Here is a 26,828-nt window from a genome sequence, read left to right on the forward strand (position 1 = left end):
TAATCTTTAAAATCAACATAAATTCAAAATATATTATTGATGTGATAATCTTATTAATTTGATAATATGAAATAGCTTCTATACCCCATGGATTTCAGGCCGGTCGTTTTAGACTAACAGAATATCACCATTTATCATATCCGCATATCGTGGAATTTCTCTCTGGTGTTTTATTTTAAAATTGAGAATATATAACCATTTTCTATTTTCTTACTGTTTTTACAATTTTCCATGTTATAATACTGTCTGGCATATTATACCAACCTAAAATAAAATTGGGAACAGGGCAGGAAGAAGTAGAAGAAGAACGAAGAATGCTATCATTTATTAAATAATCGACGATTTGAAGGGGGTGGTGGGCGGTGCATGGATGCAGGCTGTCCAAGACCGGGAGGGATGGCGTTCCTAGGGAGAGGCCTACGTTCAGCAGTGCATGACGACTGGCTGACTTGTTATTGCAATTACCTATATTATGATTGTACCCAGTTAGTATATATTCACTTTAAGATTGAAATATAGTGAAAGTTTATAAAATCAACATTTTATTCGATATAAAATCAAAATATTATTTCGACTTGCGCAAGACGGCTGGCAGGAGCTGGATGCGAGAAGCCGAATATCGATCTCAGTGGCGTGCACTTGGAGAGGCCTATGTCCAGCAGTGGACTGCGATGATGATTATTTCGAAATAATAAATGATTTTATAAGATTAACATTATGTGTTTTAATACTTATACATGGTGGTAAAATTGAAATAATGATAATTGCTGTGAGATTTTGTATATTTACATGATAAAAATAATTAAGTACAAAAAATAGTATAATAATTAATACGGTTAACTAAGGGTTTTTAGTTCTTTTATTCTTCTGGTTCATCTTGAACATAGTACTGTCTACACTCGTCCATATGCTCTTGCAGGATATCGCAACCATCTAATTTTCTAAGATTACAGTTCTGAAACAAAAGTTAAATAGTAAAAAGTCTAAAATTCTTTGAGTTGGTCAATACTCTGATATTCATAAAGAAGATTATCGGGAGTCCATTTACAAACATACATCATAATTTCACACAACACCCGTACTCGGAAAATCTTTAGTTGCTCTATACGGGAATCGAACCCGGAACACAGATTGCAGTAGCTGACAGCGGCCGACCATGTTCTCAGAAAAAACTTATTTTTGTCCGAAGTTTGTTAGTAAGAACTTCACGGCACCCACTCAAAATGCACAAGGTGTCAAATAGCGAGCGTCAGAAAATAAAAAAAATACTTGAAGGGAGCTATCAAACATCAAGTTTGAAAAATTCTTACCCATAATATATTAGACGTCAAACAAAAGAATATCCTGTCTTGTTCACAAACCGGTGGGCCCGCTGGTCCGCCATCTTGGGCACAAATCTTCTTCGCAGCCAATATGGCGTCGGTGAACTCAGCGTTGGTATCAGCCCACTGGTCTAAAAAGCTCCTTAGCTTGGTATAGTCTACGTTGTTGTTTTCTTGCAACAAGTTAGCTTTTTGCATTAAACAGATTCCTTCTTTGCAGGGGGCCTAAAATAGAAATATGTAGAAGAATAAAGATCTGTTTATTTATTCAGTGAAATATTGAACTTCTTCATACGGCATCGCTTTTGTTGTCAATGACCCTGAAAATTAGCTTATACGCAGAAGTCTGGCTCTCAGAGATTGGTGAAAATTCGAAAGACGTTTTCTATGCGCAGAGACATACAAACTATTTGTTTTTGCAATAATAAACGGTAGTAGCAGCCATGCAACTTAGAACTTAATGCTTCATACTAATAGAGTTCTTTTTACTATTTAAACATACTTTTGTACCAGGTTGAATTTTCTCTAGTTCCTCCGAGCCTTCACCTGATGCTCTCTTGATGCCACATTGCTCCATAATTTCATCGGGATACAGCTTCGGTATTGGACAACATCTATAAATGTCTATCTGTAAACAGAACAAAAAATATTATTTAAGTGTAAGGGGATGTTTTAAGGTCACTACTTAACATTTAATTCATTTGAATGCATGTTGGATAAAATATTTGCCTCTCAACTACAAGTATCAGACAACAGTATTGAATTTGTGTGAGCAGAGGATTTTTCTTAGAAGTGGGACAATAATGCCCGTTGATTTGATATCAATCTTAGCAGCGAATATTTTCACACAATTTTTTCACTTTCTTTTTAATAAAAAAATCATATTTACTCCAGGTGGTGGTGCCCAACACTTTCTAGGTATTTTGCTCAGGATTGGATGTTGCCTTGGATCTCCGGGAGGGCCTCCGGGACCTTCCTGTGCAGACACACCTAGCGCCTGTAAAAAAGTTAATTAAAACACTCTTGTTAAGTAAAATTAAGAAAACAAACTTCTCAGCTTCTATTCTCGTATTAAGAATTTAATCATTAGGTACTGAATAATTTGAATTAAGATCACTTTGGTATATCAAAATAGATTGTGATCGTTCTTTTATCTTACTACACTGTATTGCTTATGCACGGAATGTAATGCATGCAACATTTCATCACCCGCGAAAGCATTCCCAAGCAATCAAAACAACAGAATACAATGCAAACACTATCACATCGACTAAAGACAACATTTATGCCTAATTTCCCAAGTCTTACCTGAAGCACAGCAATGAAAACAAAACAGGATCTTATCATGATGCAGCTGTATGGTGAAGTGACGATATGACGTGGCCATCAGCAGTTATATACCGAGTCATTGCCGGCCGTGACCATTGTGAAGACGGGAAACAATCAAGGTGCTCATAGAGTATGTTTCAAATTCGAGACAAGACAATGAAGTTGGGAAGAGGAGTGATCGGGAGTAACTTGAAGAATTAGGGAAAGTTGGACTGTAGAGAAATGAAAATAGTTTTAATTGACCTATTAATGAAATTGAATTCCTATTCGAAATATAAATAACTTCCCTGTCCCATGAGTCATATGTGATACACACCGATTGGTTAACTATTGCGTCTACATCGTGGACGGCGAAGTGGTCAAAAGTACAGACGTTATTTAATTGAGTCACTATACTGTAAAAAAAGAAAAGAAAATCTAACAGTGTCTTGTATAGGAATAATTGTATTCAGAGGAGATAAAGGTACTTAAAAACATAAAAAAGTTATATTAAAAAAATAGCAGCGGGATCCCCCTTTGCATAATTACATAACGTAACTTGAAATTGAAACTGCAATTTGATCTTCAATAATAAATAATTTGTCTCGTGTCACACAAGCCTATGGGGAATATATTAATTGCATCGACAAGTATTAGCAGATCGCTGTTCTAATAATATGTCACGATGAAATATTATACCGTAGTATTATAAGCCATTCTTCTTTTATTAAATCCCTAAATAATACTTATTGTTTTTTCGACCAAAAATTTTTCAAATATGTAAATCACTGGGCTTTGTCTCAAAAAAATAATTAAAGATGTTTACCAATACAACATCTTAAGTTAGTTTTGATTCCTATAAAATATCGATGACACAAACTTTCGATAGACACTTAAAAAATGCATAATTCGCATTATCATTACTTTATCCAGCAATGAAATACAGAGTATAATAATTTAATACATTAGCAAACTAGACTGTTGACTCAATGTGCATACAAATTATTCCGTTTTCAGTACTCAAATATCAATTAACAATCCATTAACTGCACTTTATATTGCACTTCGAAATGTAATTCCTTAGTATTAACTCAACTTAGTTGTAGCAAATGGACCGTTAACACCCATAGCGTTCTCATTAGCTCAAATAATTACTTCTAACTGAACGTGATCCACATTTTCTAGGAGAAAATCAAGACCTAGCCTTACGTAAGTGTCTTCCCTAAGGGTTAAAGGTTCTTTACCAAGGTTTTAACATGACCTATGTTTTATTTGTGATTTATTCTGACGAGACAAAATAAGAGGATTGGTATGCTAAGATTTTCTCACAATTACGCAAAGATAGACAGACTAATGAAATTAAGCCTAATCATGAAATAGGGTCTCCAATTCATTCAAAATATGGAAGTTGAACATTACTGACAAAGTACTGAGGTATCTAGACTTCTGCCGAGGCCGTCAAAAAACACTGGGATGGTGATAAACTAGGTCTTGTTTTATCTGTGTAATGTTGGCAGACGCATTTAGCTGCAATCGTAGCATCTTTGAATTGTGCAAGCAGTAATTACTTTAGTAATTGCATGTATCTGTATAATTGCAAATTAGTTCATAATTTTCAGATAGAGTGATAATTTACAAGAGTATTTTTTTACAGCATTCTTCCACAAGGAGGTTAAAACATGGAATATAAGTGATGTTTCATTGAGTAAATAACTTTGCATCGTTAAGTCATTAGAATTGTCTTCAGTCTTGGTTTCAGGTATAATAAGATGTAAACAAAAACAAACCTATTTATAAGTTTCTAGACAATTATCATTAGTCATTAAGCAAAGAACAGTAAGGTGAACTCTCATTAGCCCCGGTTGGTTCGCAAAGGAGTGACCGTTTTTCCAATACAGCGTGACATAAGCCTAACCCCTCTTAGGTCATTATCACTATCCTAGCCAACATTAACTGCAAACTTTCTCAATTGTAGTCAACAGTCTACTTAATCACTATTCAAACAAACGAAAGCTAATTACACTACCAAAATCGCCAATTAATTACCATTAAATCGGACATAATAACAACAATGGCCGTGGAAGTGTGTCGGATGTCCTCAAGGAGGCCTATGATCAGGCTGACTGAATCAGTGTCAAGTGTTCTTAAGACCTTGGCGGCTGTTCGCGACGTATAATTACGTGCGGTACAATGAACCAACGGATAATGCTGTGTTATGCACCTTAATGTACTTGTTGTTGAAGCAATAAAGATAACGCAATCGGAGTGCCACAGGGAGCTGCTCTTGATCCCATGTTTATAGTATAAAACAGAGTCTCTTTCTCTGTCCCTATATTCCTATGTATGCTTAAATCTTTAAAACAATACAACGGATTTTGATGCAATATTTTTTAAATAAATGGATCATAATGGGTGCTCCGTTAAATAATGAAGAAATACTATTATAATATATTTAATTTTAGCATTGCACCCGTGCGAAGCCGGGACGGGTCCTTAGTTCATTTACATGATGATAACATGATAACTCTATAAACTCGATAAAAATACTAGTATAAACATTATATTGTTCTATGCGTTGCATTGTCCTCGTATGCATTAACAATTAGCTGTGTTAGTTACATCATACTTATGCGTTTCGCATAGATTTTCATAAGCAACCTATGTGATGCGAATTTAAAAAATTATGTTTATAATTAGTGTTAGAGACCGACAGAGAGGAATGGAAGAAAAAGACATGTTGCGCCGACCCCAAAATGACTTGGGAACAGGGCAGGAAGATGATGATGTTAATAATTATTATTAGGTGTTGAACTACATTATGGTGACTCATAAGGAAGTGTATCATAAAATCGTTAATCACCAATTGACACTGTGACTATAAATGCGTGCATAATATTGGATTTAATTGATGCATTGTTAGTTCGTGTGATACATTTATTCATTAATGTTGTATTGTTATTTATTTATTAAAGTTGTTTTTTAACGCAGAGGAACATATTCTGTTACTATGTAAAACAATGTTGTAATGTAACCTATATGCCAATAAAAAACAGTCTAAAGCTTGTGGCACATTATAGCAGCACCGCAACAGCACGGCTGCAGCACGGCGTCGCCTCGAATTAAGACTACGGCTAGCTGCCAGCGCGCCAACCACGCGCTGTCCGCTCGCCGTCCGCTCGCCGTTTAAGCTTGCTGTCACCGCAAACTCAATATTATTTTAAGACGATTATGATTGATGTTATGATTGAACACGACGTAATGACGTTGTTTCGCTGCCGGCTCGGAGTCGGCGCGCAATAAGCACGCCGTCGGCGCGCTGTACGCATGAGGACCGCTCGCTTGCAGCACGCGGGCGGCGAGTCGAGTTGTGCGGAAGCGGCAAGCACGCTGACTGCTCGCCGTTGGCTTTTTCATATTGACATTACGAAATATATTATAATATACACGATTTAATGCTCTAAATTGAATGACAACTTAAATGCTGGTGTGGAGCCGTGCTGTTGCGGTGCTGCTATAATGTGCCACAAGCTTTAAATAGTCGCTAAAGAATTATTTTAAAGCCAAGTTTTATTCAATTTGGTACGAACACGAATATAAAGTAGGTATGCAGTAACATTTCGTACTACTGCAGGACATCTCTGAAACTATAAATAATTCCATACATTTACGTCATAATCGCAATTTTGTTTCCAATAGCGTAAACCCTCAATCTTTGAAAATCAATTGCGTATCAGCATTTCTTACATCTGTTTACAAATCATTGAATCTCTTTCGTGGAAGGCTGATCACGATACAGATTCTATTACAGGAAATTTACGATAAGAATCAAAATTAGGTATTCTTTCTTTTATCGCAAATGAGAGAAGGTATTTATAATGGGATTGACATTAATTTGTTTTTGTCCCAAGTGCGGCTTCTGTACACGAGGTCTCGGGTTCGATTTCCGGGTTGGGCCGAAATCGCTTAGTACATGTACACACATCATAAGCTTTGCATGGTTCATCTAGTTGTTGTTTCACTGGAAAATAAGAATAAGGGAAAACCAAGGATCAGGTGTTTACCCACTTCTTGTTATTTTTTATCAGTCATCCGGTCTAAAATTTTAGATGTTTCAGTTTCCTAAGTTCAAAATCCAAAATAGTCACAATAAATTCAATAGCCCGTGACAAGGTCAATCACGACAGCTGGTACTAAACAAACACTTGATCTTTTCACCCTCTTTGACCCACTTTTTCCTGAACATGGATAAGTAAATATGTAGGTACATTTGCACTGTCAAGTTGTACACAAATACTTACTGGACCCGGTAAATGGGGATAGTAACACGTGTCTAAATCTGGATTATCACCCAAATCGACGGTTCGATTTTTTTTATAACTTCTTAATATTATTAAGTGGGAAATGTGTTAAAGCAATAAAGGTAGAAGAATCATCTTGGAGGAAAAGATTATATGCTCAAGTAAATAGCGTTCTTATGACTGATTTATTACATTCAGCCGTCTACATATAAAAGTTACTATCAAAACAATAAATGTAATTATGTTTATCAAAATGTCAAAGTACTAATGAATCTTTTAACTTGACGCACACGACATATTGAATTATTAATATTTATTACAGTTCAAATTAAAGTAATGGATACTCCAATTACTTTGGGAAATCTAACATGTTCACAGAATCATTCTTTATTTAAACAATCATTTTTAATGACGACCTCGATGGCGCAATGGTCACCATGACGGACAGCCGAACCTGAGGTCCCGGGATGAGCATGCTTGTTGGCCGTGGTCTGGGTGTAACAATATGTAGTTATTTGTAGTTTATCAGTTGTGTTAGCACACATAACACAATCAATAACTTAGCATGGGGCTAACCGACCATGTGTGAAAAAGGTGTCCCGACATTATTATATTATTATTAATGACAGTCATCATCATAATAAAAGAAACGTTCAAAAGCTCAAAAAAAATGTAATCAATTTAAAATGAATACCTTATACGTACATTGTACAAACAATGCCGGTGAAAAAACACACAGAGAAAATTAAAAGTACTTATTTACATTATAATATACATATTTACAGCACTGTTAACATTTCCAAGCTGCTTCAGGACATTTCTGAAACAAAAAAAATATAAATTGAAATTCTTATACTTAACTGGTTGTTTTTGTTTTCATATTTACTGTTTAAATTAGGTCAACAATGAGTCAATTCGGAGGAAAAAAATAGTCAGGCATATAACTTATACCCCTTTAACAACAGAGTAGCAATGCTACTTATTTGCAACTTGCTGCTAAACTTATGTTAAACTGAAATGAACAAAGAATTCTTATTTCAGTCGTTTTTTTTCTGGTAATTCAGCAACAGCTGAAGAACAATGCTCATTTAATTTGTCCACTTTCAATACACAGTCTTGACGTCGATTAACTTATTTTTAAGCGACTGCGCCAAAAAATCTTTAATATGACTTCAAAATTACGCTGACAATTTGTATATTAGTCTTCTTGTTTATTTATTTTTACACATATACATGCTTGCTTACAAAGAAATGAATTAAAAAACATTTTAAGAAGTCCTTTTATTAATGTTATTTTCTTGTGCTATTATAAAAAACTTACCTTCAGCATAGCGATGCCGGTACAAGTGAAGACATCATAGGCCTTGCAAGGAAAGTCCAGGTACTGCCTCGTCTGGTTGTTAGCGCACTCCTCGATAGCTCTGTCTACAGCCACCTTCCAAGGTTTATGCTCCTCTTGCCATTTCATCAAGTGGTTCTTGTAGGCATCCGCGTTCAATGTGTTTCTGTCGATTAGGAAACCTGATGCTTCGAAGATGCATTGGATGTCATCACACTGGAAAATAAGGTGTATTCAGTTCTGATTGATAAAATAAGCAGCTATGATGGTCTAATGTACGTACATAATTCAAAGGTGGGTCAGATTTATTTGAGACAGGATAACTAGTAATTGTAATTAGCAATGAAAGTGATTAGCACTGTTAGTTTCTAGCCTCTCATGGTTAGTAACATGACCCGGCAGATTTTGAGGAGAATATAACTCATAGTTATTTTGTTTATGCAATTTTGTAGGTATAGTATGTTGCTAGAGAAAAAGGAATAGCACATTCCATTGAGAAGTCTTAGTAAAATAAGAATAATTTTTAAAATATTATTAAAATATACATTCTACTCACCGGACCAGGCATCTTAGGGTTGGAACATTTCTCCAAATTTTTCGGATCTCCCAACTCTGGTATATCACAGCACACTGATAAAGGTTTCTAAAAATAATAAGCAATTATTATTTTAAATTCTAATGCAATTGTTATTGTAGTACAATAATAATATTATGTGAACTTTATTAGTTACATATCTATTTTGAATTATTCATTACCAGACTAGCTCCTTTGCTGTCTCTCTTCTTTAGAACATCGGCGTGGGATGCCTGAAATAATCAAATAATATTTATTTTACAATTCAACATGTAAGATATGTAGGTACTTCTGTAAATCGCAGTATTCTATTTATGAATATATTTCGGGGTAGATAAAAATTGAAAAGGGCGACACGTTACATTGATTTCAAAAAAAGATAAAAATGTGAAGAAATTTTAGGATAAGTACCACGAATTATCACTTTATCATAAGAGTTATACAAACAAGAACTTTGTTGCCGTTCTTAATAAATAACAATATTACAATGAAATCATATTATGAACTGTCACTTACAACAATAATTAAAGCACAGACAACAATTGATTTAAACATCTTGGCACCACGTATGTTCAAGACCACAGTGAAACTGTAACTGATTTACCTATTGCAAAAAACGGCAATAAGTAAGTACTTTATTCAGAAAAAATTGTATCAGTATTTATAAATACCATTGTTATCTTTGTGTCAAAGAGCATAATTATTACTCATACGGTTTACATTCTAAGAACACTGTTTTGTTTTTAATATACACTGGATATGGGAATGTCGGAATAAGTAGTTCTTATAAGTATAGTTGGTAAGGGCGCGTGCAAATTGTGAAGAATTGTTGACAAGCGTAAGTTGATGCATGGGCGTTTCACCCCAATGTCGCTTATACCATTTTTTTATAATATGCACTTGGCGACTTTTCTACGGAAATTAGTGCTTTTTGAAAACAACTAAAAATTATATTTATTTTAATGGTGATTTAGGAAAGAACATGGTTGATAATTGTAATTTTCATTATAAACTTAAACTTTATTATTTAATGCCAGTCTTACTGGCATGGTTGGTTTTATATAGCGCAGGTTTTTATATGTTTACTTATATTTATCAAGTGTATGTAAGCGTACCTTTATTTTTAAATAAATTGGGATTTCTTGAAAACAATTTTAAAATTGACTTTTTCCTGTAACTAAATCAGAAAGAAATATAAATGTTTATTGTTTGTTACATAGTTCAAGTAATTTTTGTACTCGCTTATCGACAGTATGTAAAGTGTGCCAAAATATCAGTAGTACCTATTTAGCTTGATAAACAGTGAATGAAAACGTATTTTTATTGCCGTGATCGTCGTCATACCAAAACAAACAGACAACGTGCAAGTGAGTCCAAACGTTTCTCGTTTTCCCTAAAAAAGGCCTGGAAGTATAAAATATCATCTTTCATGTAAACGCTACTTTTGGAATTTTCTCTGTCCAGTTTCACGGCCAATCGTTGCAACTTTGAGTAAGTTGCAAAACCACAACCGCAAAATGATAAAGCTAAATATGATTCAGTTTTAACAAAACAGCTGTCACTAGTTTACTCATATAATATTTGCTATAGTTTTTTCCGGGTCCTGAAGAACACTACCCATAACTCATAAATTTGATCCATATTAATAACTGGGATGTACTCATTTGGGAAAGTCTAGGCTGAACATATATGTATATAGAAAAAAATCCTTGAATCCTGTTTCTTGAAGTATATCTTGGACACCAATGTCTGATAAAAAGGTGAAGTAAAACATCTTGAGGAAACCTGGACTATATAGTCTGAAATCATCAACCCGCATTGAGTAAGCGTGGTGTTTTATGCTTAATCCTTCTCCGTGTGACAGGAGGCCTGTGCCCAGCAGTGGAACGATAAAAAGGCTGTAACAGTAACAGTGTTTCTAGGGAAGTTAGTAACTGAACAAATTCTATTTGCGTTACAGACCCAACAGCCAAGTTTAAAATTTGTGCATTTAAATGCAAGGGACATGTGTTTTTCTTAAGTGTTCAGACAGTTGTAGTATTTTCAATTTTCACTTACAATAACTGAAGTATATTTTGCTGAACTTTCTTCTACAGTAGAATACGATTTTATGAAACAGATATTTATATCGAGAAGATTACTTGTATTATGAACGAATTAGTTCAAAAATTTTAGCAAAATCCGCTTGGTTATTTATTTATAAAACCAAAGTATAGATACTCAAAGTTTAGCTTCTAGCTAGTTACGCTTTTTTGATTCAATATATGAAGCAAGTGAGCATTTTCCATTATTGGGTGGAAATAAAAATAACCTATCTATATGTTATTGAGAACTGACCTAGATATCATACCCACAACACCATAGCCGTCAAAAATTACCTACATCCCTTTACAAAATGTGCTTTACAAAAAAGGCAATTTGTATTAAACTTTAATCACCAATTTGAAAGATATTAATTTAATACAAGATATCAATTCATAGACAAGTTCTATTTCAGAAATTATTATTGCTTTTGACAAATTAGAAAATTGAAAGGTCGCTTTAAACATATTAATAGTGACAGGTTGTCTCTGTGAACGGAAACAGAATTGAATTTAATTAAGCTTAGCACTTAAAGGGTACTAAAATGAATTTCATATTTTCTTGAACAAGTGGATGGAGACAGCTGTTAGTTCGGAGATTATTTGGATAGTAAAATAGTAGGTACCGTTTACCGTGATCTATGAAAACTAACTCACACCTGGATAATTTCATTGCCTATAGTCTCCCATCGAAACAGAGACTTTCGAACACTGAAAGAATTTTTCAAAGATCTGTAGTTCCTGGAGTAAGCGTGTTCAAAGCAAACAATGAAATCGTTGAATTTTATAATAAGTGGAATGTACTGAGTATTTTTTTACAAAATTATACAAAAGTATGACATATGAACCAACAGCACATAAGATTTTACATACATAGGTACCTATATCAACTGTCACTATGCATATGATTTAACAGAGTAACGAGGGTCGTGGCAGAACCTTTGCATTTAGAAAACTGATCACAAATCAATTGCAAATCACTCTGGCTTGCGGAATTTGGAAAGAGAATATTTTCTTAAAGTCATGTAATTCTAGGCTAGTATTTTATGGTATAGAACCAAAACTGCTGCCATTTGAACATCTTTGGTAGTCGTGACGGGTAGTCAGAAGTCAGGAAGACTGACAATCTGTCTATCTGGGTATCCTAATGGGTATCAGGTTGCCCGGATAACAGGATTGAGGTGAGGAGGTCAGATAGACAGTCGCTCCTTGTAAAACATTGATACTCGGCTGCATCCAATTAGACTAGAAGATGACCCCAACGTAGTTTGGAAAAGGCTACGCAGATGATGGTATAGAACAAAAAGACCTATTTTGGAACTTGTCGCTGAGATTGATTAAGATTCATAAGCCTCTCGGGGCTCCTATAAATCGTAATGTTTCGCGATTCTAAATGATAGGGTTCATTAGTTGCCCATTCAACCCTCACTTTCAGCTGAAATATCACAGCAATTTGTAATGATTACGGGAAAATAAAATTTTAAATACGTTTTGGTGTTGCATCACTTGAGACTTTAGATTGATGGAAGTAATTTGTTGAAGGGTTAATTTTTGGGGCAAAATTATGTTTCTTTTTAATAATTGCATTTATCATATTTAACCATTTATATTTTTATACAACCATTGGAGGAATCTAAATCTGACCTGTATTGTTGGTATAAAAAGTATGCACGATTTACAAACATTTTTGTTATGCTTCCTATAACATATAAATACTTACATGTCTTTGTAACGGGCATCGAGTTGCCAAATAATTGAATTGTTGCTGCATCCAGTTAGACTGGAAGCCGACCCTAACATGTTATATAGGTGGCAACGTAGTTTGGAAAAGACTAGGCAGAATTATGAACCTTGCCAATCAGTAGATATACATATACGGAACTTAGTAAGTCAGTCACTAAGTCTACACATAGGTGTTCCGTTTCGGCTTTGAACCCCCGTGACATTCGTAAGTCAGGATAGGTCCCGTCTCACAATGGTTTCACACCGAGATGCCATCTCCATTGTGTTTTGGAACCACAGGACAATATTGGACGAATATTTATTATTGATGCATATTGTAAGATCTTGAGAAAGGATCCTGCAAATGGTCGTCAATACAATCAAGACATGACACGTGTCCTATGAGCCTACATTCCTTGTAATGAAGTTTTGAATTTCGAAGAATAGGAGAATAATAAGATTTTAAAAAGACCGCTTGGCAGATCCATAGTGTAGGCAGACTTGAGGTATGCGTTTACAAAAAGCGAACCAGAGAAGCAATCCAGCTATGAAAATTGGCATATCATTATAAGGGTAGGTACATACAAATACAAATTAGTTGCCCACTGATTTGGCCAATTCCGTATATACCTATGTACTAAGTTAGAACCCTAATCACTATTTACAAAGTACGTAACGTTGTAAAGACGCAAGTGATCACTTATTGGCATGAGCTCACGCGTTTTATGCGTCGGCTCGTAAACTAGACCTTTGTCAATCCGAATGTAGACGCCGACAGTATTTATGTGATGACACATTTCCTCAACAAATTGGTCATGATGGATACGGATATTTTGGGAAATCTGTAATTTTGTTTATAATATGTAGTCACATAGTTATAGCTAAGTACATTGTTGTAGCTTATATCGTATTATTATTGTTCTCCAAAGCAATTTATACTAGGTATATAATTAAATCACTTGTAAGCCCTGTCCCGCATCCTAAATAGCCCTTACATAATTTGACGAAATCCTGAAAAGCTAATTAACGACCACTCCTAATCTTTTTCTAACCCTAAAAGGACAGTAAAAATACCTGATACATTTGTAAATTTTACAGGATATGAGTACCCAAACTTGCAAGAAAACAGCTATTTTACTGTAATTTTTGCATCTTAATTTAGTATCTTCTACAAAACTTATAAACATTCTCAATAAAAATCCATTCTTCCCTTCGAGGAAGCGTTAACTAAACTTACGTTACGTAGTTCATTAATACAATTTAAGCACACTTAGGGGTACAAATTACCGACACTGAGAGTTCCTCTCAATTAATTAACCCTTGGGATGGCATTAAGTGCAGTCCGATGCCGGTAATATGCCAATTGGTTCATGTCAGACCTTAGTGCTAATTGACCTGGATTTTTGCACCTGAAATTGTGGATGCACTGTCTGTTAATTACATTACGTGTTTAATAAAAGTTGATAATTCGAACGAAATAACTTTTTGTGAAATGAAGAAGTTAGGAGAAGAAAAATGTGTACAATTTTCTCTTCTTCTAACGCTGGGTGGGGGTGGGAATAAAATCGAGAAATAATTGAAGAAAAACTTAGAAAAACGTATCTTGCAAACAGTTACATGATACCTAAACATTTTTTTACATTTAGGTATTGTTTAGTTATATAGAGAGAGTTATCGTAGAGCGTGTTTAAAACACGTCAATATACTATTTTTGAGCAATTTGACATCACTTTTGCCAAAGTTTGTATGACCTACTTTCTTGCTTCTGTATGTAAGTTTACAAACATGCGCGAATCGCGTAAAAGCAAGTCTATTGTAAAAATGTACCGACAACCTTTGATATTTGGTAAGCCGAAGATTATTGAGGAGCAGAGAATTCTATACGAAAAAACTTACGTAGAGAGCCATCATACATTTTATATGAAGTTACACAATAGGATTTATGTGATACGCTACTTTTACATGACAAAATATAACGCATGTTTTCTCGAAATAGGTATATTCAAATGAAATCATGTGAAAGTAAGTCAACGACCCGGTCATCTGAAAAATGATGAATGAAACTGAATTGAAAATTATGTTCAGAGCGAAAGAACACTATGTAAAAGTAGGTACTGCGAGGGATTTAAGCTGCATAAAAAAACACTCCCTATTCCTAACTTACTCTTTCGATTTTCCTATTTTCAATGCTGGCACGAATGTTCAAACATTGAAGCTACGATCCTGAAATGGCATAGCAACCGTTTACCTACCTAGATACCAACTTATGTTTATGCAATTTACAAAATGTGCCTAACAATTTCCACTCGAGATGTAAGGGCCTTTGTATTGCATGTTTTCAATCGCTCGACTCATTGGCGTGTGATTCCTGAATTCGTCCCCTTTATACTGACGACGGCGAAGCGTTAACGTAGTGTTTATATAGAAGACGTGTGACTTTTATGTATGTGTGTGTGTGTGTGTGTGTTGGAAATGTCTCGTACCGACCTATTATTCTTTTAGTGTTGTTGGTTATGCGATAGTGTTAAAACTTGATAAATAAGCAGGTAGGTATATTTTGTTAATCGTGCTTTGTTTAGTAAGGAACGGACTTTGAACTCATTAATTTAGAACTTCCGTGCTTCTTTGCACGAGAGCAATTTACGTGTTAATAGTTTCAGTGCAGCTTTTCAGGTAAAAGTTGTTAAGTTGTTAAGTATACAAAAAGCACTTGTTAATGTGCTGACTGAAAGAATTACTTATGTACTATTTTTTATATCTACACAATTTGCCTAGGAATGTTAAGAAATATTTTACATAAACAAGTTGTTTAGGTATTCTTACAAACCCCAAAGAGGATTGTTAACCCTATTCCTTAGAGACTTGCATGAGATTGCCTGTGAATTCAGAAATATCTGTTATTTTTTGTTAGCATACCTAATACGTAACATGAAAATTATTTTCTAACTTTTGATGTATTTTTGCCAAGTAAAAATGTCTTTTAATTCGTATTGTTTTTTTTTTTAAATGAAAAATGCGTTTTCCTACGCTTAAACTATTTTAAGAACCAGATGAATAATACGTTAAATTACATATAGTCGATACTTTGATCGAATAACAATAAAATATCCCGTTGCAAACGATGACATTTACTTTGTACAATATTTGTACAATTTTACGATCACGAGAAGCTTTGAAATATGAGTGGACTTTAAGCATTGAAAAGATAAAAATGGTTGTGCTATATTTTATTTTTGAAGCATGAGTGTGGCGTGAAACTCAAAAGTTGTGAGGATACCGTTTTAAGAAAATGTTTCATGTGGGTTCCGTCAAAATGTCACATGCAAATATTTCTTTTTTTATTTAACTTTCACTGTGGACGGTATTATTAGATATCATTACAGGTTAGGGGAAAAAGAAAGCCATCATTTACTTAAAATAAATGGTAATCCCTTCTAATATTATAAATGCGAAAGTAAGTCTGTCTGTCTGTCTGTCTAAACCACTGAACTGATTTTAATAAAATTTGGTACAGAGATAGAGTTGACTATGAAAAAAAACATAAGATAGTTGTTATCCCGGACTTTTGAAGAATTCTCTTGGAAACGCGATATAACCGAACTCTACGCGGGCGATGCCGCGGGCGGAAGCTAGTACCGTCATAAAGTAGTACGTTAGCGGAGAAAAACCAAGATTCATCCTCCGAGCCTTTTTCCCAAACTATGTTGGGGTCGGCTTCCAGTCTAACCGGATTCAGCTGAGTACCAGTGCTTTACAAGAAGCGACTGCCTATCTGACCTCCTCAACCCAGTTACCCGGGCAACCCGATACCCCTTGGTTAGACTGGTGTTAGACTTACTGGCTTCTGACTACCCGTAACGACTGCCAAGGATGTTCAATGAAAGCCGGGACCTACTGTTTAACGTGCCATCCGAAACACAGTCATTGGTGTCTAAGATATACTTAGAAAGTTGCATTGGTACTTGCCTGACCTGGGATCGAACCCGCGCCCTTATACTCGAGAGGTTGGTTCTTTGCCCACTAGGCCACCACGACTTCTTATTTACAACAACTTCTTATTGACAAGATTATGAAATAAAATCTAAAATTCTAAATTAAGAACAAACTCAAGATGTGTCACTACCCACAGATTAACAAATAATTTAAACACTTTAGTCCATAGGCTCAGTATTACAGGCCATAAAGGGTTTATAGGCACTAAACGTATCTAAAGTACCGCACGCATATTGTCGCCGAGACAGCCCTCAAGCCCATCAAGAGATTTTATTACAATTTATCACGACCATTCTGTTTACGACACGTAACTTATCTGCATTTTCGATTGCATTGCTTGGTTTAGAATGTAATTGTTTTGCTGTTTGTTTTATTGTGGTATTTTTTTAAATTTATTTATGTACACTGTAAACATATGACGGAAAAAGTAATAACATGAAATAGTACAAAGGAACTGTTTTAACTGCTTATTTTTAGTGAAGACTCTTACAGAAAATTTTATTTTTGTACCTTTTGCGTAACGCATCGAGATGTCAGAAATTGAATAAAAGTGTTATAAAATAATCTTTTTTTTAACATTAAGTCAAAGCCATTATGTCAATAAGTAACCCCTTTGCAAAGGTTTTTAAATTTTTATTTCCACTTTACGTTGTAACGAACAGATTATTACAAAAAAAAAACGAATTTCATCAATGATATTATATATATATTTCTTAGCAATTTTGGGAAATTAGGTACTTCTGAAATTTGAAAATGACTATCAATCTACATAACAAAAAAGTGACTCTAATATGACATTTAGTTGAAGAGGATTACCAAATAAACAACGTGATTGGCCGAACTAATTAGAAATCAGTGCTTCCAAGTACTATGTCAAAACTGGGCTAGATAATCGATATAGATAACGGTTATTAAATGCTAATTTCTGATTACATGCGTCATAATTTGTCTGTGATTTTTTTGCAAAAACTATTGATGTTATCTGCCTGTCAAAATTCCGATGATCGACGAATACTTCTAATAGACCGCTGTTGATTAATGCGTGGGGAGGTTCGTCATTTATGTAACACTGATTGGTCAGTGGTGATAGCAGATAAGGGAGACCTTTTGGTACGGGAAGTACTTGTTTGAAGTGGACACTTCCTAGGTTGAGTTGCTATGGCAACTGCCTGGAATTTCTGAAAGCATAAGTCAAACGTGACAATCTATTCAGGTTTTATGGAAAGGCAGACACAATTTGTTTATTTTTTGAGTTCTTTGCTTATTTAAAAGCTAAAGATTACATTAATGGAAACAGAAAATTATTTGACATTCTTATAAATAACATTTACTTTCCCAGATCTCATCTGCCTAGCCTTTTCCCAACTATGTTGGGGTCGGCTTTCAATCTAACCGGTTGCAGCTGAGAACCAGTGTTCCCAGATCTGCTAGATATTACTCTTTGCAGAAACTAGTCCTGAAATTATTTCTGTACCAAGAGTACCTACTTGCACCATGACGAAATACTCTATTCAGGAAAAAATCGCGTGAGCGTATATTACAGTCTAGGATCGTTAAACGTTTTGCGATCCACTCTGAGGCTTATTGACCTATCTCATTTGATAGCTTAGCGAATTACCAGTCGGCGTCGGTATTACATCGGGTATTACTTAAAAAACTCACCCCTATTACTTAAGTATGAATCTTTATGAATGGTTTCATATTTAATTTTGTTGGCTTTTATTCTGACCTGAAAAAAAAAACCTAAAACCTGAATAAAATAATGATATGTGACACTTCCAAAGTTAAAAGGATATGTCTAAAATGTTCTTTGTCTTTGATGTTTAAAGTATGCAATTAAAAAAATATATTTTCAGTGTCTGATAGTCTATTCATTGCAGAAGGCTACAGGCTATAGGCTACTTTTCATCCGAGTGCACGGAATGGTTTCCACGAGGCAAGAACATAAATAAATGACGACGGATCTTTTTAACCCTTACGCCATCTTGTCTATGTTCCTTCAAAATTGGAATGCAACAGTGTGGTTTTCCGTCTAGATTAGAATAAACTTTCATGGACTCACTTTGAAGGTCTTGTCGGTACTTAAACGTTATTAAGCAGTAAACTTTCTGCCAAATAGAAATTATGGAATGTTTAAAAACTTAGTAGCACAGTAGTGTTTAGAAATTGTATATTTCATGAACATGTATTTTCAGTACCTACTGATATATAGAGCTTAAGTTTTTTTATGATATACAGAGTTATCTTTTTGCCACTGTATCTAAACCTACTTAAACATAGTTTCAAGATTGCTCAAGTCAAGTATGTATAAATCAAGTTTGTACGACATGTAAATCAGAAACAATACTCATTAGGCCTCCGCAGTCGTTCACGAAAGGTCAGACACTAGTTGCACGAATCTAACAAGACAACACAGCGCCAAGAAAACGATACCTTTGAACCTTACGCCCAAACATGTTTTCATAATAACCCTATACAATTAATTCACCTATAAACTAGTATAATGCTCCATTTTCCCACCTTTGATATTGTGGTAGGAAGTCGGTCGTGTCGGAACTTGGTTATCCGATACCTTAGCGGCGGGTTGGTACGTGGGCGCCTATCGTCATCTCGCACCAATCATATTTTCTTTTGTTTGCTCTTAGTCTCCTCATAGTCGGCCGCCGCTATTGTCAGGTTAGAAAAAATAGATGGCCCTTACTATCTGTGGCTGTTGTGAGTTTTGGAGTAGAAATTGGTAAAAGTGAGATACGTTTAGTGGTGAATAGGAGGCGATTAATAATAATAATAATAACCCCCCCGTGGGGCCACCTTGACGTGGTGGGGGGGCTTAGAGGAGGCATGAGCATTTAATATAGAGGTCGTAACACCTAGACCCAACCCTGGAATAAGGCCAGGAGGTACAAACTTAAAAGTCGCTAACACCTTGACTAACCCTTCCAACAAACGGTCCCAAACCAACCCCTCCAATATGGAAACCAGATCTAAAAAGAAACGTATAGGGCCGCTGCCCGGGGGCGATCGCCGGGGCACACCTGGAGCTGACGCTGGGTGTCTCAGCATGCGATCCGTCAGTGGTGAGGAGTTGAGCAGGCGGACTCCCACCATTCAATATGCTACAGCCGATGAAGAAGTAGATAGGATAAATAGCCCAATAGAACCATTCAGTCCAAGCACCGCTTCTTATGTCCCTTCACTATCGTCTTCCCCTTCCACAATTAGTTTAAACGAAAATGCAGTCTTTCAACAACAGGTATCATCTGATACGCCTACGCCTGAGGATGTTGTGCAGGAGGCACTCGCCACTGAACCTGCACCCGCCCCAGGCACAAACCGTGCGCGAAAACGGTGGACAGTAGAAATGAATAAATTCATCTGGCGCACGTACTTAATAGCTACCAAACTAAAAACTAATAACATTTATCTTCAACAGCTTCACGCTGAATTCTCTCTGAAATTCCCTAATATGCAAGCGTCTAGACAAAGACTAGGCGACCAATGCAGGGCTATTATAAGAAATAAATTACTGTCACAAGAAATACTAGATCAAATAAAAGACGAAGTCACTATCTATTTACATCAAAACCACACAGAACCAAATACACAAACACACACTAACACTCAACAAGCCAGTGGGCAGAGACGAAGATGGACCACACAACAAAATGAATCAATCATTAGAAACTACTACAAAATAACTGAAATAGAACAAAATAGATCAGCTTATCGCCAGCCCCTTCATCAAGCAGTTATAACAGAACACCCGGAACTAAATGGAGTATCAGAACAGAGAATTTCTGACCAACTCCGCGTGATAATTAATAATAAAATGATACCAGATCACAGGCTAGACGAAATACGAAATGAAGTAGCGGAAGCTATTAATGTATACAACACCGAATATCCTCCAATACAATCACAACACATAGCACAGTCAGAAGATATAGAAGACATACAGTCACAGTCACTACACAACACAGCTTTACATTCACTAAATCAAACAAGTCTAACCCTTACTCAGAACCTCGAGCCAGAGTCTCATCAAAATCAGTTACCCAATATCCACGAAATTGAAAACATTAAAGATCAGTTTAAGAACGCACTTGACGGGTTTCGTGATATAAATCCTACCGACCGACCTTACATACCAAAACAAAAAACTTCTAAAAAACTAGCCCAAATCGTAGACTTTATTAATAGAAGCATACTACCCGAATATATCACAGCAGACCAAAATTTCGAAATGACACATACCATTACCTACTGCGCAGCTTATACAGCTGCTGTCTGCAACGGGGCTAAAATTAGAGATTCTTATGTTCTACTTAATCCAACACAAAAAAGAATACCTGCATGGCAGAAGAGACTCGAAAAGAAGATAGATGCTTTGAGGAGAGATATAAGTAGAATGACAGAATATGCAAAAGGTACTAGGAGCAATAGGCTAATCTTATTAATAGACACTATAAAGAACAAATATCGAATACACTCACAACATGAAGAGCCGAATCTGAGTAATGAAGACTTTCTCGATACACTTAAACAGAAACTAAACGCAGCTTCGAGTAGGTTAAAAAGATACGTTACATGTACATTAAGAAAAAAGCAAAATTCTTTGTTTGTAAACAACGAAAAAATTTTATAGGACCCTATCAACTAACACACAAAACAATACAAGCAGAAACACACAAGAGGTGCTAACGCCATCGGCGGATGAACCACATAGGTTTTGGTCAGGGATTTGGTCTGAACCTGTACGACACAATGCTGATGCGGAATGGCTGGACGCAGACGCTGAAATAGTTGACACAATAATACCGATGCAATTCGAGCACATACCAATAGATGTTTTCGTGGAAGTGCTTAATAAAGCTCATAATTGGAAGGCACCCGGTAGTGATCGAATACACAACTATTGGTATAAAAAATTCACCAGGCTACACCCACAACTTCACAACCACATTAACGATTTTCTACAGACACCAAATTCTATGCCACATTTCGTCACACAAGGTTTAACTTACATGATACCGAAGGACCTTAACGACTCCCAAAACCCAGCAAAGTACCGTCCAATCACTTGCCTACAGACAATATACAAGATACTCACAGGATGCATTGCAGAAGTCATACATAAACACATCACAACAGACAATAATATTCTTGCAGAGGAGCAAAAAGGATGTCGCAAGCGCAGTCAAGGTTGTAAAGAACAGTTAATAGTAGATTCAATAGCAATGAAAATAGCCATTTCTAAGAAGAAGGATATAAATACAATGTATATAGATTATAGGAAAGCATTCGATTCAGTTCCACACAGCTGGCTTCTTAATGTTCTACAACGATATAAAATACACCCGCAAATAATCCATTTCCTTGAAAGTTCAATGCAAAATTGGACCACAACATTAAAAACAATCGGACCCACGACTACTACTACAAGTGAAATTCCGATACGCAGAGGCATCTTTCAAGGGGACGCACTTAGCCCCCTATGGTTTTGCCTTGCATTAAATCCGCTCTCCCATATGCTGAACAAGTCAAAACTCGGTTACACTATTGAAGCACCACACAAACACACAATTCTCACTCACCTCATGTATATGGACGACATAAAACTTTACAGTGACACTACACACTCGTTACATCGTCTTGCAGACATCACACAGTCTTTTTCGAATGACATACATATGGAATTCGGAATAGATAAATGCAAAACCTTCTCTGTCAGTAACGGTAAAGTCATCCAAAATAATTACACCCTAGATTCAGGCAACATAATTGAACCCCTAGAACCACATGCATCATACAAATATTTAGGATTCCAGCAAGCTAGACAAATCAATCAGAAAGAGACCAAAGTAAACCTGAAAAAGAATTTTAAACACCGTCTTAATATTATATGCCGATCACAATTAAATTCACGCAATGCTTCGAAAGCAATCAATAGCTACGCTATTCCCGTCCTTACGTACTCCTTTGGGATAATAAATTGGTCCCAAAGTGACCTAATTAGTTTGCAACGCACCATAAACACAACCCTGACAAGCCACCGAAAGCATCACCCAAGATCCTGTGTGCAAAGAATGACTTTACCGAGACGTGAAGGCGGACGGGGTATTATAGACATAGTCAATCTGCATAACAAACAAATAACAAATCTCAGACAGTATTTCTACCACCATTCACAACAATCAACGCTGCACGACGTTGTAACATTAGCAGACAATCACCTAACTCCACTCAATTTAGCAGACCGAAACCCACAAAAAAAAGAGAAGATTACGGACGTTAAAGAAAAGATTGCCGCTTGGAAGCAGAAGTCTCTACACGGACGGCACTACCACGACCTGCAGCAACCACATGTCGACAAACAAGCGTCGAACGCCTGGCTGCAGCGTGGCGAGCTATTCCCTGAGACTGAGGCTTTCATGATGGCAATCCAGGACCAAGTCATTGATACCCGGAACTACCAGAAGCATATAATGCGGATCCCTAACCTTCTCACAGACACGTGTCGACGCTGCCACTCAACCGCCGAAACCATACAACATATCACGTCTGCCTGCAGATCACTGGCACAGACTGACTACAAACACCGGCATGACCAGGTAGCATCCATAGTACACCAGCACCTTGCACATAAACTTAAATTCATAGAAAGAAAAACTGCATACTACAAATACAAACCGAGCACAACATTCGAAAACAATAGCCACAGACTATATTGGGACAGGACCATCATTACCGACAAGACTATACACTTCAACAGACCCGACATTACATTATTTGATAAAAATAACAAAAACGCTTACCTTATAGATATAGCCATCCCAAATACCCATAACGTCCAATCCACAATAGCCGATAAACTAACAAAGTACCAAGATTTAGCAATAGAACTCAAACGTCAATGGCAGGCACAAACTATACATATAGTCCCGATAGTCATGTCATCAACGGGGGTTGTGCCAAAGAGCCTTAAACGCAGCCTAGACCTACTACAGATCCCACAGTACATAACCCAAACAATCCAGAAAGCCGTTATACTTAACACATGCCGAATCACGAGAAAATTTCTCACTACATCTTCTGTTTCATCTACCTACTGTATCACCTAAACCCCTGATCACGCTTGGCTAAGGCCCGTGTGATCAGATTCTTCTACCCCCACCAAAGGGAGAATAAAAAATATAACAAAAAATAATAATAATAATATTTTATTTTCCATATAAAAGTACACATTACAAACAAAACACTATACACTAATACAGGTACACAAAATTTTTTTTGTTGAACTCTGGTACTCAAGGTAAGATTTAACTTGAGTTTTGAGTACCAGGGCCCTCGCAATACAAATGATTCAGTAGTATTAGTTACAGTTCATGTGAGTTGGCGTGAAAAAGTCTAAAGATTTAACAAATTTTATATAAGTATTCTATATTATTAATAAGGTAAAGTGCATGCATTTTGGTGGCTTACGGATGCTAGCTTTGTGTGTGTGTGTGTGTGTGAGGGTGTGAGAGGGTGTGTCAGGGTGTGTGTGTGTGTGTGTGTTGCGGGAGAGGAGCGAGTGTAAAGTGTGGCGTGTAGGTGATGTGTCGTTTCTAGAGTGAATGTGTGGGTGTGAGTGAGATACGTAATAATGTATGACATAAATCCTATTATAGTATTGTTAATTTTACTAGGTCTTCAGTTTCAGCATAGGTTTTAGTTAAGAGCCATTGAGATACTTTCCTTTTGCATTCAGATCTAGACAATGGATAAATTTTGCAGTGTTCGTTTAGGATGTTATATAAATGTCCAATGTGTGTGATTAATGGTTCGAATAGGTCGTGCTTTTTAAAATGAAATGTTCAGACAAGTTGAGATGTTTTTGTAAATTACGACTCTAGACTGTACCAAAATGAGTCCTCACAGACATCATACCTACTTAAAATCATTTGATAATTTCAAGTTATGACAACCCAACTTTGAAGCTCAAAAACTACTTTTGAATCAATCAAAACTTTCTGTTCTCGTTTTAACATTTGTAATTCTACAAATACCAAGTACTTTGCGGCTTGTCGGATCCTGACCCATTTTTAATGACCCTCTTTAAGAATACCTGTAGGATTCTGAACACCAGACAACTTTGGCCTACGCAAAATAGGATTATTTTGTTTCAAACTCCTTCGCAAGAGCCTTCTTGTAAATTTATTCCGGACAAAAACTGGTATTATTACAATACTTAAATTATTGCAATCTAACTTTCTTAAGTATTTACTTTTAAATGGGCCTTAACTTTAACGCCTTGTTGATTATTCTTTCGCGGAAAAGTCGAAAACATTTTGTTGCTTGATGTTTAAGGTTTTTGCGTGAAAGTACATGAATTCGTATCGCTTTAAAATAAACAAAGTAATATTGAGCAACCACATATGCAAGAATATTAAAAAAATAAGACAATATATGACTCTAACTAAAAGTAGGTACACCTTTGACATACCCCATCAAGGAAAATTGGGATATATTGATTTATATTTTGAAAATAAAATCCAGAAGATAAAGAGACTTACCCTGTAAAGTAAATTGAGTAATTATTTATCTTTTTAAACAAATCCAGGCTATACCCATGGTAGGGGACAATCTAATGAAGTACAATACATATTTGTGAACTAACAATTAATGAAGCTCATCCATGGTCACACGTATGGTGAGAATGTCCCACATATACGCACCATTCACTCAGAGGTAGTAAGTAAAGCGGAGATGCCATAATGCAGGTAGGTCAGGCGCCTTCTTCTAGGTCAAATATGTACAGTAGGCATGACCAAAACGATCAGTTACGAGTGAACTAACGAGGCGTTCGGGTTCATTGAGACATTTTGTCAACGACTTTTGGTCATCATCATCCTCCGAGCCTTTTCCCAACTATGTTGGGGTCGGCTTCCAGTCTAACCGGATTCAGCTGAGTACCAGTGCTTTTCAAGAAGCGACTGCCTATCTGACCTCCTCAATCCAGTAACCCGGGTAACCCGATACCCCTTGGTTAGACTGGTGTCAGACTTACTGTCAACGACTTTTGGTATTGCAACAAATGATCGGGTCCAAAGAACGCCTTCTTTAAGGGCGAAGACAGTAACGTTCCTCGTCCCCCGCACACCCGCATTTTGGCGCGTTACTTTCTTGGGAAATTTTGCGTTATGACATCTCTGCTAGTCATTTTGTACTCCATGGGCACCATTGACTCATCATGGCGTAGTAAAAGTTAGACGTATTAAATTATAAGCAAACATATTGGGCTGTTCATTAGTTTTTATTGGTCCACATGGTGTTATTGAAAAGAGATTTTAGGACTTAGGGTTGGTAGAGAAATGATAAAAATATTATCTCCTGTTTATATTTTTACCTCGGCCAACACAAGCAATGCAAAGCACTTATCATCTACCAATGTAATGAAATAGCAATAGCACACGATAGACTTTTTTGCCCTGACAAAAATGTACAATATTCCTCAAAAAATATCTCATCTGGTCTCGATAACCTGATACTGAAATATTTTTGGAATTGGACCAATGCTGTCTGAGAACCAAACAAACAATATGCTTCTTAATACATATTTTTATTTATACACCACTACAAAAGAGTCTACAATCGTCAATATTATATTTGCAACGCACACGTATTACGGTTGAATAGTTACTGTACTAGCACTTAATGACAATTCACTCAAATCAATTACAAGACGACTATCATTTTGTATCTTCGATTCTTCCCGTACACATTTATATAGTTTTTTCCCAACTATTGAAAAATTACAGTTAAACAATGTGTATTAGACAACTTACATGAGAGGCTCTTTATTACTGATGATGGTTAACTATCATCGTACTATACTGGCTATTTAGCTAAAAAAATGTTAAAATAGGTGATATCCAAAATAGATACAGCATTCATTAGGAATATCATTTCTGATTACAATAGTGATTGCTTAAAAAACACTTTGAATAGACACACATTCAAAATCAACTGTAAGTGGTAGTTTTACTGTCGGCGAATATTTTTTTTTTCTATATCAAAAGTTATCGAAAGATATGGTATTGAATAGTCACGTGTATGCCGAAATCCGAAACATAAGTTTGTAAGTGACAGAGTCACGGTCAAGCTTTTGCCGACATGTTTATATTTAGCCATCCTCAGTAAATATTGTCT

At 35.9% G+C, this 26,828-nt stretch overlaps 2 protein-coding genes across 2 annotated transcripts; both read right to left on the bottom strand.

The window, feature by feature from the left end:
- Positions 1-764: 764 nt before the first annotated feature.
- On the bottom strand, positions 765-2,743 carry LOC110372522 (uncharacterized). Its single transcript, XM_021329288.3, has 5 exons — positions 2,631-2,743; positions 2,212-2,319; positions 1,825-1,950; positions 1,311-1,547; positions 765-955 (listed from the first exon to the last, which is right to left on the bottom strand). Exons 1-5 carry the CDS (start codon positions 2,667-2,669, stop codon positions 860-862), a joined length of 606 nt encoding a protein of 201 aa, XP_021184963.3. The 5' UTR covers positions 2,670-2,743; the 3' UTR covers positions 765-859.
- Positions 2,744-7,580: 4,837 nt separating this feature from the next.
- Positions 7,581-9,495, bottom strand: LOC110373312 (uncharacterized). Its single transcript, XM_021330551.3, has 5 exons — positions 9,358-9,495; positions 9,024-9,074; positions 8,824-8,910; positions 8,250-8,483; positions 7,581-7,748 (listed from the first exon to the last, which is right to left on the bottom strand). The coding sequence occupies exons 1-5, from the start codon at positions 9,394-9,396 to the stop codon at positions 7,719-7,721; spliced, it is 441 nt and encodes a 146-aa protein (XP_021186226.3). The 5' UTR covers positions 9,397-9,495; the 3' UTR covers positions 7,581-7,718.
- Positions 9,496-26,828: the final 17,333 nt, after the last annotated feature.

This window comes from Helicoverpa armigera, chromosome 7 (assembly GCF_030705265.1).
Source record: "Helicoverpa armigera isolate CAAS_96S chromosome 7, ASM3070526v1, whole genome shotgun sequence".
NCBI lineage: Eukaryota > Metazoa > Arthropoda > Insecta > Lepidoptera > Noctuidae > Helicoverpa > Helicoverpa armigera.